Raw genomic sequence first — 13325 nt, 5'->3', positions numbered from 1 at the left:
CGAAAATTCGTCGCCAAAATTTTTCTTCCTCTTTCATTCGGAAACCGTAGATATACATCCTACCCAGGCAGGATCATGTGTGCTATACGCAACGTACATAAGTAACACAGACTGCCTCGCCTAGTCGACGTATTTGTCCGCCATGCGTTAAAAATGACATCGGAAGACCATGTCCAGTCGATCCTGATATCCGCTCTCTCTCTGGCTAGTATCATGAGGCTGTCCCTGATAGTTCGGTTCCAACAGCCCTGGCATTTCTACCACCTTGACCTTGCTTTATCGGCTGCGTCTAGTATTTCGTTCGTTGTACTTTCCGGTCTTCGCTGGGGCGAAATATATGCAGTCTGGTGTCAAACACTGTTGTGGATGACATCGGCTTTTCTCACCGGACAAGTGGTATGTCTATAAGTTATTATTCTGGCGCAATGAGCTGACTCTCTAGTTTCTCCGGGTCCATTTCCAACAATGCGAGAACCCATTTACCCCATTTGCCCTACTTAGAACATATGCATTATACGCCGTGATCTCCAGCCTGGCAAAGATCGCAAGCCCCGTCGTTGAAGCCTTTCGTTCGACCGCAGCTCACCCGGTGTGTCTGTTCGTTCTCGCCGTTGACTACTTGATGGTGACGGTGTGGTATCTGTGGCTTCTTGGGCAGGCAACTCAAGCCCGGACTCGCCTTCGAATCATTTCTTTCTGCGTGTCAGCCTTGTTTGCGATCCTAGTGGCAGTTGCAGTGCTAGGCACTCTATGGAAGACTTGGGACATTGCGCTAGAGGTAGGTTCTGTCTTGCAAAGAAAGAATACGGTGGCTGACTATTTCAGATCCAAATGATACTGATCCTTTCCTGGACCTTGTCAGCCCAGCTCATTGAAGCAAGGTAGACTGCCATGCGTCTTCCGCTCACGGATCGAACAGAGCCGAAGAATTCTACCACTCCGTATCATACAATGTGTGGTAAATAATACTTGGTGCTATAAGATGTAAGCTTATTGGTGAATGCTTCTTGATAGTGACGTCGTAATGGCTTTACCTGCGTGTCAAACGCGATTCACGCAGATTAGTACGGTGGGCGAGTGCAAAAATGATTTAATAGAGGATCTATCTTGTCGTGAGCTTATAATTTATCTTGATGGTTTGATTTCCCCCCATTCCATCCCCTCGCTTGGCTAGTAATAATATCACTGTTAGAGAAAGCCACACAAACGGCGGAATGCGGTACAAAAGAAATCTCTATCTCAACTGTATTAGGTATCTATTGGCAGCGCACAACTGTCAGCCCCCCCATGGGGGAGAAACATGGAATACCAAGATCCGCGACGAAGAGCCTGTGTAGAGATGAGCATCAGCTTTGATATAGACTCTCGTGACATAGTTACTGACCGTAGACTGGTTGCTTCAGTTGCCGAAATAGTCTCACGTGGAACATTTCAATGACCACAACTCTGTCTGCTTGTGATCGCAGGATCTCTGGTATATTCGCAAGTGTGGCTTCAAGGGCCTCCACCGACGGGCCGTCCTGAAAGGCCTTGGCACAAATGCTACCCAAATTGTGTGCACTGTCTTCTACAGGCGGCTCTGATGGTTGGAGTAGTTGACAAATCCTTGACAGCAACCTTGGGTCTAACGAGAGAAAGGCCCGCTGGAAATACTCGTATGTGTTGGCATCATTATCGTAATAGACTTCCTGGGGCATCGTCAAAGCCACTCGTTCTTCCTCCAACTGAAAGGCCTGGTGAAGTCTGAGCACCATGGTCTTCATTTGATCAACGCAAATGCTGTCTTTAAATAACGGCGATTGGCTCAGTCTGGAAGCCATCAGCGTGTAGAAAGATTCAGTACTCGGCCAGATGTCTTTGGACTCATAGTCTTTGATGTCTCTTGGTTGCAATCCCGTAAAGGTAAGACAGACTAATGCGATGCTTGCTCTCGCTCCAAATGGCCGATACGGATACCTTTCGATTTGAAAGCATTCTTGTAGAAAGCTCGAGCCAGGCAGCGCTTTTGTCCCAAGCATGAAAAGTATCCATCGAGCCTGCAACTCTAGGTCATTTAGAGACGCCGTCTGCAAGCAACGGAAATCGGTCAAAGCATCCCGCGTACTGATCAACCACCATAAGAGTCCATCATACTGCAAGACAAATTCTCTTTCCCAGTCAGCTGATTGACGAAAGACAATTCGCCATATGGCCGCATCATCTTCAGGAAGCATTGCAGCGATGAAGATGTAGTTCAACACCAACAGAAGTTGATGGAAAGTCGGAGGTGATGCGTCAGGTGCGTCGATGGGACCAAGAATCGGAAATTGTAACGGAGGTGGCAGGACGACCTGGTCATCTGAATTAGAAGCGTATACTTGACACCAGGCATGAGTATAGGGCCAACTCACCGAGAGTTTCATTTTGGAATATGCCGTCGTAGCAGGAGGACCTGGACAAGGCAAATTACCATTGCACTGAGTATCTTTGTCGTAATCGTTGTCTTGTTTTGCATTCAAAGCCGTGAACGGGATTGTTTCTCCAGGGCTTTGAGTGTCCACCGACCCCAATTTATCGGAGGGTCCCGAGGCACTGGCCTGCCCTATTCGAGGCGACACAGTCTGCGAGCCTTGGCGGCTGGTCTTGTAAGTGCAAGTCTTTGGAGCCCTCCCTCCAAGACAACCTTTGCATGAAGGTAATTCCCCACTGCATCGCGTTTTGGCGTTTCGGCACGGCTCACAAACCAAGCTTTGGTGCCCACTCGTTCTGTAGAAACAGAACTGACCTTTACCACGCACAACACAGGATTGGCACGACGGAAGCTCGCGGCTACATCGGATCTTTGCCGTCCGACACGACTGACAAGCCCGAGCAGACGTGGGACCACTAGGGGGTGGTGAGCGACTTTGCTGAGGCGAATTTACCGGAGAGGTGGTATACATCGGGACTAGCGATGGTGGAAAGAGAGCAGAAAGGGTCGTAACAGCCCTCAGACATTAATCAGTGGACTATTTATTGTTGGAGGCGTGATCAGTATCAAAGTGGATAGATAGACATCCGTCTATCTGATAAACTCAGCCTCAGATCTTGTCAACGTCAGGTGTCCACAGTATGGGAATGTTGAAGCGATTTCTTTTGGGAATGTTCGCTTGCTTCCCAGGAGCGACCTAGTTCCCAAAACCTCCTTTGAAGGTCCTAGGATCGGCAACGCTAAATTATGAAAGAAACCCATCCGCGGATTTGATTGATCCGGGAGATGTAGACTTCACTGCATTACTTGGAATAGATCCGAGCTGACGGCGATCTCTCAAACTTGGGACAACCCTCTCAAAGTAGATCTCCCAATACCAATCGAACAGCGTGGCTCCTCAGCCCGATTAGGTCACGTACCTCTCCGCTTTTTGAAGACGAATTTTACGAAAGAACGCTGACCGGGGAATGTAGGTGGTTTCACAGGTATGGTTTGTAGATGTAGCAAGTCTCCAGGCTGCGACGCTGAGGTAATATCAATAACCACCGAGAGGCCATCTATAAAGCTGGAAAACGCACTTCTTCGATCTTACATGATTCATTCCGGCTTTCCAATTCCTCTCCAAAACATTCGATGCTGCGCGAGATTTTTGTTGGTTTTCCTCGTGTTTGGGGTCGCGGAAGAAATCTTGATGAGCGTCCTAGCGAGATTTTTATCAACAGCCGTGTGCAGGCAGAATCACAGCTGGCCCACCCAAGCATCACTTCTATGCAAGAGCTCAATGGCGAAAACATGGCCGACCAGGTGTGGTACGAAAATCAAAGCGGGAGCGTTTCTGCGGATGCGGTGGCTCCTCACGAGTGAAATCGCCTCACTGATCCTCTTGAGAGCGCAGCCTCGACTTTGACCTTCCACGTACAGCCGGGGAGGCAGGGCGTTAAGGTCCGCCGTCTGGAAATCGCCACAGACGTCGATGACATATACTGCATATTTTGTCTCGCCGAGAATGGGAATCCTACCGATGAAAACGTAATTCTGCACTGTCGACGCTGCCAAGCATTGTCACACTTGGGTTGTATGGAGGAGTGGTTGAAGCAATGCAGAGCTAAGATGCACAAGTCATGCTGCGCCTGGTAAGTGTAATGAATGCGTCTCTCGAAAAATGGTTACTAATAAGATGCAGCCGAAGTGAAGAGCCTCAAGGCGCCCTGTTACGCGGGTGGCCATCGCAGATTCGAATAAGCACTGATGCAGCCAGAAGCTGGAGTGTCACTGCAGTTACCCCATGCGATATTCCGTCAGCGCATTCATCCCCCTCTGCATGTAGATCCACCCCGGTGCAAATTTTGCAAGCGGAAGCAGTGCAACCAGACAGGCATCGAACGCTGCCCTGCAGGTCAGCTAGACTGGTCAGAGAGGAACGCCCATGTGTGCCACTCCGCCGATCACCCAGATTTCGAAGTAATCAAATGGGTGGCTTTGAATGAGAGCGGATTTGATTTGGCCTCATGGAAGGCGACCCGTGAATCGATCAGAAGCTCCAAGCTGAAGCGGAAATCAAAGACCAATTGTACTCTCAGTGTCAAAAAAGTTAATCCTCTGTGGCCCCAGGCTACGCTAGCATCTGCTTTGCCATTTGTCTAGACTTGAGGATACTTTAGCCCGAACTTCGAGGAGTTGAGCCAGCCATTTCCACTAGCGTACTTTAGGCGCATCAGCTAATAGAGAGCAATACGTGCGGAGTCGTTTAAGTGTACTATTTCGCACATCAGATTGTATCCTGTTGAGAGGAAACAGTGTTCTTTCGTGAGAGCAACCATAATTCCTAGCATTTGAGAGTGGCCCTGTCCTGTCGGCTTGAATTGTCGCTCAGGGGTCAGGCAGCGGTAGACGGCATCGTACGGAAGGTCAAGTGTGCGGCGATGGCAAATAGATCGGTAAATGTTCAATTTGACCTCAAAAAGGGCAGGTGCTTTCCCCAACAATCACTTGTTGAAATACCGAGAGCCGCCTGGTTTTATAAAGGCATTTCACAAGCACGCGAGAATGAAATTTTGCATGTGGCAATAGGTCCCTAGACCTGCCTGTAGAAATCTTGCATCAGACATAGCAGAACCACCCGCTATGATGGGAGAGCGACTTCCTTTCCTGGCCTCTCCTCCGACCGTGATTCGCTGCAGTGAAACCACCACCGCACTCGTTCTAGATCAAAGTAGACAAGTAGTTTATGATTGATGAAGGCACCCAGCACGGTAAGACCTCCATTTGAGACGCCTCTAATGTCAAAACCGTGACTTCAAGCTTTGTGGTCGCGTTGAATGCCCATCCTCCAGAAAATCCCACGAGAGCCCACCCGGCAGCGCTCGTGCCAACAATTCCATTGTGCGGTAGTGTATTGGTATCTGGTAGAGCCCGGCCCTTTCGTTCTAGACAAAAAAGCTAAGAGAGTAGGTAAGTTCGAATACCACACCGTTAAAGCCCTACCAGGGCGAGTTGCGCTTGTAAGCTACCCCAATGGAAGTCAGACTAGTTGACCTTTCGCTTCAAGAACGCGGTAAAATCCTATAATTCGCTATGCTGCGGCATTGTGTCTCCATCATGTATGGAAGAACTCTCATGAAGTCAGGTTTTCGATTGGCCTTGCTGCTGATCCCACTGTTGAACGTTGCATCCCTGCCAACGCAGCGCCCTCAAAATTGGTTACGAGTCTGTTTGCTCGATGAGCTTGAACTGGGTCAAGACCCAAATTGCCCTCCCTAATGCAATATTGGGACCATTGAAGCTCGCTGCTGCCCTGCTTTCTATTTGTCTTCGACAGGTTTCCCGCTGACAAACCTTGATATCATTAAGTGTGCGAGATGGTGTAGCCCCAGCGAGAAGACAAGATAAAGAGAAACTAGCCGCTGGAAAAGCGCAAAGTAAAATGATCCAATCTTCGTGGAAATTCAAAGTTCTTGCATTGATGCTCACTTGTGAGATGAACTCATCGCGAAGAAGGCCGGCGGAGAGGCGTTTGGGAAATGACGTCACGCATGCACTAGCGAAGCTAGCTGTGGCAAGTCCAGTCAGCGGCGCGTCGGGCCAAGTCTGCTTCCGTCAATGTAGGCCGTCTTGAAAAATCACAAGACACAGGAAAGGTTGGCACTGTCTTTATGTTTGAAATTGCTTCATAAGTCGGCCCACCGGAAAGTCCACGCAGCCACATGGACACGACGCTGGCGTGTTGAGGCTGGTGCCGGAACGGAGCCGCATCATTGGAATTGGCTCCTCAGATCTCCATGTGTCGAATCAAGTTTCCAATCAACTTGGTCCTCTCGAGCATGCGGCATCATGTCTGAACTCTGCAAACCAACAATCAATCATACCGCAGACGCATCATAAACGGCAATGCCGACAGCGGGATGCGCACCAGAATGCCTATGAGGAGTCCTAATCACTAGCTCGGCTGCTAGACAAATGTCACGCCCGCCTTGAACAGACTTGGCTCACACCGTGCCGAGAGCACGTCTCTTCAGCATCTTCACAGATGCCGACGCGGAAGACGGTGATGCAAAGTGGCCTTGTCCAATGACAATGGAGATCCGCCATCGGAATGCATAATGCGGACCCAACAGCAGGTCGTGTCCTAAACTGTTTATTTCGTGTGGGTGTTGACTTGGGTGAGGTGAGACAGGGGGCCACGCTAGCTATCCACTGTTATCACTTTTCCGAACTGCGGCCTCACCCGGATTTGATTCATTGCCCAAGCGCCCTCGAGCCGGGAGGCGGGGCCCCCCAGAGACCCCCTTCAGGGGGGTCGGCGAGGCAATTTCCAATTGCCGGGGGTGCCTCCCATAGGCGACGGGCAAGATCAACCCACTATCGTCGTTTTGGGACTTTCTCCAATCCTCTTGTCGGGAAAATGCGACAAGAGTCAATTATTCAGATCTAGATGGGAAGGCCGTCTCCAACGGTAATCTCGAGAAGTAAAATTCAGTGTTTAGACGTGTCATGGCGACGTCCAGTGTTTCCATCCGAGCCGCGCGGGTTATCGTAACGAAAGGTCCCACGCTAGGATTACGGGCTCTATGATTCTAAGGCTCTGTTTGGAATCAACCTCGTTCTATGGTGCCAAACCTCCACTTTGAAATATTTGGAACGATGTTGTGAGGAGAGATTCAGTTGATCAGAGCCTGGAGGTGGATTCTTGAAAGGCCCCCATTCCGAAATCCCCCGTGGGAATATCAGGCGCTAACTAGGAAGAACGTGACCAAGTTGTCCGCTCCCTTCGATCGCTCCCAATGTGCCCGCGGGAACCATTCTAGACTTTCCCTCCGGGGGTTGTGGCGTTTGGTTCGGGCGGGCCTTCGGTATACGGGGCCACCCTACGGGTGTCGGCCCTCTCCGGCCCTAGGCGGGAGTTGAATGTGGAAGCCGGGTCAACCTGTTGTGATTCCAGGCTGGTGCAGAACAGGAACGGAGCCGCACCATCTGAGTTACTCCCGATGTATCTATACCAAGAGCCAAGTTGATTGGAAAATGTTCCATTTTAACCTTAGGAAAGGGCAGGTGATTTCCCCAATCATCACTTGTTGAGACATGTTATGCACTGAAAGCCGCCTGGTCACATACGAACATCTCGCAGACACCCGAGAATGGATTTTGATCATCTGGCAATAGGTCCCTCTGTAGACCCGCCTGGGAAAATCATGCATCCCTCATAGTAGAATCACCCGCCATGAGTAGAAAAGCGACTTTCTTGCCTGGCCTCTCCTCCGACCGATATTTGCCGCAGTGAAACCACCACCGAGGTCATTTTGGAGCATAGTAAACAAGTAATAGCTGACTGATACAGGCACTCAGCATGGTCAGACAGCATCCGTTAGAGAAGTCTCTAGTGTCAAATCCGTGACTTCAAGCTTTGAGGTCGCGGTCAATACCATTCATTGACGCAACCTCAGGATATCCCGCTAGAGCCCACCCGGCAGCGCTCGTGCCAAAAATTATATTCCGCGGTAGTGTATGGGTATCTGGTAGAGCCCAGTACCTCTTCCCTCTGGACGAGATATCTTAGCGAGTAGGTAAACTCAAATACCACACCACCAAAGCCCTATCAGGGCGAGCTGCGCTTGGGAGCTACCCCAATTGAAGTCGAACTAATTGACCTTTAGCTTCAAGAACGCGGCGAAAGCCCAAAATTTGCTATGCTGCGGCAATGTGCCCCCGTCATGTATGGAAGACCTCTCATGAAGTCACGTTTTCGATTGACCTTGCTGCTGATCCCACTGTTGAACGTCGCATCCCTGTCAACGCAGCGTTCTCAAGATTGGTTACAAGTCTGATTGCACAATTAGCTTGAATTGGGTAAAGACCCAAGTTGCCCTCCCTAGAGCCATATTCGGACCATTGGAGCTCCCCGCTGGCCTCCTTTCTATTTGTCTGACACGGTTTCCCGCTCACAAACGTTGAGATTGTCAAGAGCGTGAGCTGGTGTAGCCCCAGCGAGAAGAGAATATAAAGAAGAATTAGCCGTTGGAAAAGCGCAGATGAGAACGATCCAATCGTCGTGGAAATTCAACGCTCGTGCATCGATGCTCACTTGTGAGATGAACTCATCCCAGGGAGACGCGTTTGGGAAATGACGTCACGTATGCACTAGCGAAGCTAGCTGTGGCAAGTCCAGTCAGCGGCGCGTCGGACCATTCAAGAACAGCGACCCAAGTCTGCTTCCGTCAATGTAGGCCGTCTTGAAAAATCACAAGGCACAGAAAATGTTGGCACTGTCTTTGTGTTTGAAGTTGCTTCATAAGTCGGCCCATCAGACAGCCCACGCAGCCACATGGACACGATATCGTGATTTGATGCTGGTGCCGGAACGGAGCCGCATCATTAGAATTGGCTCCTCAGATCTCCATATATAGAGTCAAGTTTTCAATCAACTTGATCCTCTCGCAGGTTGTATTATCGGGTATCACCCCTGAAACCGACGATCAATGATACCGCAGACGCATCATAAGTGGCCATGCCTACAGCGAGATGGCCACCACAGGCCTATAAGTACTACTCTTCACTAGCTCTGCCTCTAGATAAATGTGAAGCCCACCTTGAACAGGCTTAGCTCACAGCGTGCCAAGAGCACGTCTCTTCAGCACCTTCACAGATGACCGAGGCGGAAGACGCTGATGCAAAGTGGCCTTGTCTAATGACAATGGAGATCAGCCATCGGAATGCATAATGCGGATCCAACAGCAGGTCTTGTCATAAACTGTTCATTTCGGTAGGTGTTGACTTGGGCGCACATTCAGGTGAGGCAAGGAGCCACGCTAGCCGTCCACCGTGAATGTTTGCCTCGAGAGCCTGTACTGCAGCCGGCCTCGCGTCTAATGCCTGCTCAAAACCAAGCTTTTGATTAGAGACGACGGCATTACCAATGGAATGAGCAGAGATCAGGTAACAAATCTTTCGATGGACGTGAGAGGTCTGCTGGAACAATAGTCAGCCATACGAATGTAAATGCAGGGGGGCGGACACGATCAAAAGCCACTTGTTCGGTATGCTCTTTATACAGTAGATTTGCAGTGCGATTGAGCCCCTGAGTTTCCAGAGCAGGCATCGAAGGGTATATTGAGCTGATACACGCATGGAGTGGGTGTGAGGAAAGCGCATCGGTAGCCAGCGGCTTGAGGTATGAAGGCTGGCTTCCGTCACTGCGGGCTCTACGCCCATTGAGTGTACGGAGCTCGGTTTTATCAGTTGAAACGGCTCTCCTAATATACATGGAAAATATGAATGGGATAGAACTGACCATGAATTTGCTTCATCGAGGAGCAAGATCGCGAGTTAACCTATACCCGCCGTGTTGGAGTCAATAGGGTCGATGGGGGCTGGCAGTTCCACCATTCAATTACTTGGACCACGACACAATCAGCAAAGCCTGAGCGAAGCCTGTTGAATGGCCATTCGTTCTGGGAGAGCGGGATCAGGTGGAGTGTGAGCGGGCGACCCTTGTAACCGTCGATATAGCCTTGCAGTGGCTCTGGGCTTTCGCTCGCCTTGGGCGGCATGCGCGCCATGTGTTGCGTACACACTGGCTTACTGCCGGTGTATCGGCAGGCTCTGTGAAGGGTCAATGATCTGCCACTAGAGACTTTTTTTGAGAAGCCCAATCACTCACCCACGTTTGATACCTTGAAGCTCTGAACCACCTAGGCGCGGATTAATTTGGAAAATGTAGCGCAAAGAGCCGGATAGAAAAGAGCGAGATCAGCCGATATGAATTACGTACCTGATGGCATCACATCCTCATCGCTGATGTGATTGACGAGCTGTTCCTTCTTTATAATGTCTGTTAGTCTTGCAACCGAAGTCGCAAGCATAGAAATGCTTCAATTTAGAGAGCCTCCGCTGTGTTCAAGGTCGCATCGGCATTTCTCTTCGGCACGTAATGGGGTGCTCTGTCCGACAACTGGTCACTTGATATGAGAGGGTAGAAAGCTCCATGAGCCATCCAGCATCCGGGATACCCCACGCCGGGACTCGAGCGGAGGGAGCCGTGAAGATGTCTGCCACAGAAAGGAAGTCAGCTTTATGTACATAGACTCAATCAAAGGTCAGGGGATACGGGTCACACTTAGCGTTCGCCGGTATTCATGATGTATCAATCCATTCACCTTTCTGTGAGAGATTCCTGCGATACAAGTTCGTTTGATCAGCTATTGACCTCATGGATGGGCCTACCATATAAATAGGCTCCACCGTAATCTATCGGGGGTAGAGAGCCTGTTATGGTTGTCATTGAATGTGTTCGGATCTGGACTGTACACAGACCGCTCGAGAAGATCTATTGTGAGATCGTTAGATTGGACATAGGGCCTTTCTCATGGGTCAATTGAATTAACACCTCACCTTGGTAGAGATTTTGCTTGCTGCGGGGGATGTAATGGAAGCCTAGCGGAACCCGAGTAATATACGGTGTTAGCATAAGCTTTTACTAAGGGAGGGTGGTACTCACATATTCACGTCCTCGTATATTTAGCCTGGAGGAAGAATATTATCAGTGAGAGATAAGGTACTCTTGTGCTAGTGGCTGGGTACACTTACAAGTAGTTGACAGAAAAAAGTTCACCATTCAATCTTCGCAAATGACATGTGCGAGGAGAGATGTAGGAGGAAAGTCAGACAAGACGGATGGGAGCGTATTTATACCCTTCAGGGCGGAGTTCTTCGTCTTTCGCTTGGATCCAGGGTGGCAAATTGTGAGACTTTCTGATTTTTTCGAGGCAAGAGGAAAACCGGCATACTAGCAAGCGGTTTTCTGCGCTCAATCAACACGGTTACTCACCAGTGGTGAGCAAACAGGAGCAGCAAAGGCTGAATGACAAATAGTTGGCAAGGATGAAGATTCAGGTAGAATGCGGCCAGCAAATGCCACCAAGAAAGTGGAGGAGTGGCTAATTGAGAGACCAGAGTTTATTCACTAGTGGATTTAGTTGAATCAACAGCGATGAGCAAGTATGAGGCGTCCCAAGAATATGCGGAGTGACAAATAGTTGTTATGAGCAACCATTGAAGTAGAGTTTGAGTCCCAGTCACTCGAATTAGGGATGGCCGAATGAGGTCGTAAACCTTATTCACTCGCGAAATCAGTTGACTAAACGGGGATGAGCAAACAGAAGTTCTATCAACAATATATGGAATGGCAGATACTTGTTGAAGAGTAAAATTTGAGGCGAGCACTAGGAAGTCCTCATTTCTATTACTGAATTGACTATCTTATCGTTTCTCTCTTCCCTTGTCAAGCCCCCTATAACCAGGCGAAATAGTTTTGTTAGCTGCATAATCACTTGCACGGCAATGAATCATACGGGCGCATAGTGGGATTTGAGCACACCACACAAGACACGCCCTGGAGGGAACGATCAGAGTTGCCATTCCTCCTCAAGCATAATGTGAACCGTGGGCAGCCCAAATTGGCAAGACCATAACAATGCATGGTCATTCAGGTGAGCCAACACCGGGTACCTTGGATCCACACCGGTGCGGCCCGTGGGTCGAGGTGGGGCCACCATATCCACTCTGGTGCCTCAACGTTGAGTGAACGACAGTGAACGATCAGCGAGGAAAGCCAGAAGCCCTCAGAGAATGATGGTGAATGAGAGATTGCTCAATTTTGTGCGACCTCCGAAAACTCTTCACAGCGTCCTTGGAATCGCTTTCCATTACATTTCGGCCGTTCCAGCAAAAAGCACCGCTCCTCAAGTAGCGGGTGCCGGGCATACACTACTCTACGAAAGACACAAAAGTGCGTCCCGCCAAAAGTTGAGAATTGGAGACAGTTGCTCACTAAGTTGATATGCCATGGGCTTTTTGATAGTAATGCTATAATCAGAGTATATTGACAATCACCAAGAACTCAGAGCTCTCTCCAGCCTCTCCGCTGCCAATCTTGGTCACATAATATCAGCCCTTAAGTAGAATATGTGGACACGTGGGACTCTGCACAAGTCCACTCATGGATGTATGAAAGGAATACCCTTGGGTAGCAATCATGTAGGCGTTCCTTCTCGGAATGTGCAGCAAAGACAAAACCTGTCAAGCCGTGTACCTCTTGAATTTCACAATAAGCCGCCAGAACTTGGGCATAGTCAATCGGAGGTGACATGGAAGCCGCACACAATTTCGACGGGCCTCTTCAAATTAGACCAATGGCCCCGCCCACCGTCCTCCACAATAGCACTTTCGCACGCGCAGCATAATGCTGAGGACCTTCATTCTGACTCACTTCCCTGGGGTCACCGTCCCACTACTGTTAACCATGGGCAAGCCAGCTCTTTTCCCTCCGATTGCAACTGCGCCAATTTTGTGATTCGACCAGCACTTTCTGTGAGTCAGGAATACTACACACCCAGATGGAATGAACGGTCCCGGTGCTGTCTGGCGTGACGTGATTGGCGATCCACTATCTGCTTTTTGTAATTGAGTAAGCGGAAATCCCTTTAAAACGATCGGCATTATCGACAAGAATTCTTCGAATGATTGCTAGTGCAGGCATTTTTTTTTCACATACTGCTATAACTGACCGCTGGCTACTTCGACTACTCGACTCCTAAGGCGGATGCGTCATGACAAGCCAGCAGTTCATTTAAAAGACTCAGAATGCTATCAATAGTCATGTGGGAGCTTCTGGGCAACCGTCATCTGCAGTAGTCGTTTCTGGCAGTGAAATGTCTTCTCCCATCGTTCAATCAGAGTTTCGCAGCCAAGAAGCCGAACTCACAACTCGTCTTCACTCATCAATTGGATTGACTGAACATACGACTTTCCCACTGACGTGGGGGCAAATCATGCAATGCTCATAGCCGAGCCCGCTTGCTTGATGTTGCACTTCTGGGCTGTA

The 13325-nt window shown here is 49.6% G+C and overlaps 4 protein-coding genes across 4 annotated transcripts; 1 reads left to right on the top strand and 3 right to left on the bottom strand.

Annotated features, from left to right (window-relative positions):
• Positions 1–1376: 1376 nt before the first annotated feature.
• Positions 1377–2402, bottom strand: N7478_010721 (uncharacterized protein; the record flags this gene model as incomplete). The annotated part of the gene is made up of 2 exons (XM_056926935.1): positions 1377–2330; positions 2391–2402. 2 exons carry the CDS (start codon positions 2400–2402, stop codon positions 1377–1379), a joined length of 966 nt encoding a protein of 321 aa, XP_056776305.1.
• A 179-nt stretch (positions 2403–2581) lies between these two features.
• On the bottom strand, positions 2582–2921 carry N7478_010720 (Zn(II)2Cys6 transcription factor domain-containing protein; the record flags this gene model as incomplete). The annotated part of the gene is given in 2 exon segments (XM_056926934.1): positions 2582–2745; positions 2765–2921. 2 exon segments carry the CDS (start codon positions 2919–2921, stop codon positions 2582–2584), a joined length of 321 nt encoding a protein of 106 aa, XP_056776304.1.
• A 662-nt stretch (positions 2922–3583) lies between these two features.
• N7478_010719 (uncharacterized protein) lies at positions 3584–3814 on the top strand (the record flags this gene model as incomplete). Its single annotated transcript, XM_056926933.1, has 1 exon — positions 3584–3814. The coding sequence occupies one exon, from the start codon at positions 3584–3586 to the stop codon at positions 3812–3814; it is 231 nt and encodes a 76-aa protein (XP_056776303.1).
• A 5373-nt stretch (positions 3815–9187) lies between these two features.
• On the bottom strand, positions 9188–10002 carry N7478_010718 (uncharacterized protein; the record flags this gene model as incomplete). The annotated part of the gene is made up of 3 exons (XM_056926932.1): positions 9188–9409; positions 9435–9696; positions 9827–10002. 3 exons carry the CDS (start codon positions 10000–10002, stop codon positions 9188–9190), a joined length of 660 nt encoding a protein of 219 aa, XP_056776302.1.
• Positions 10003–13325: the final 3323 nt, after the last annotated feature.

This window comes from Penicillium angulare (genome assembly GCF_028827245.1).
Source record: "Penicillium angulare strain IBT 27051 chromosome Unknown utg000007l_segment0_segment0, whole genome shotgun sequence".
Taxonomy (NCBI): domain Eukaryota; kingdom Fungi; phylum Ascomycota; class Eurotiomycetes; order Eurotiales; family Aspergillaceae; genus Penicillium; species Penicillium angulare.
The sequence above is the reverse complement of the archived record's forward strand: the minus strand, read 5'-3'. Positions and strand labels throughout refer to the sequence as shown.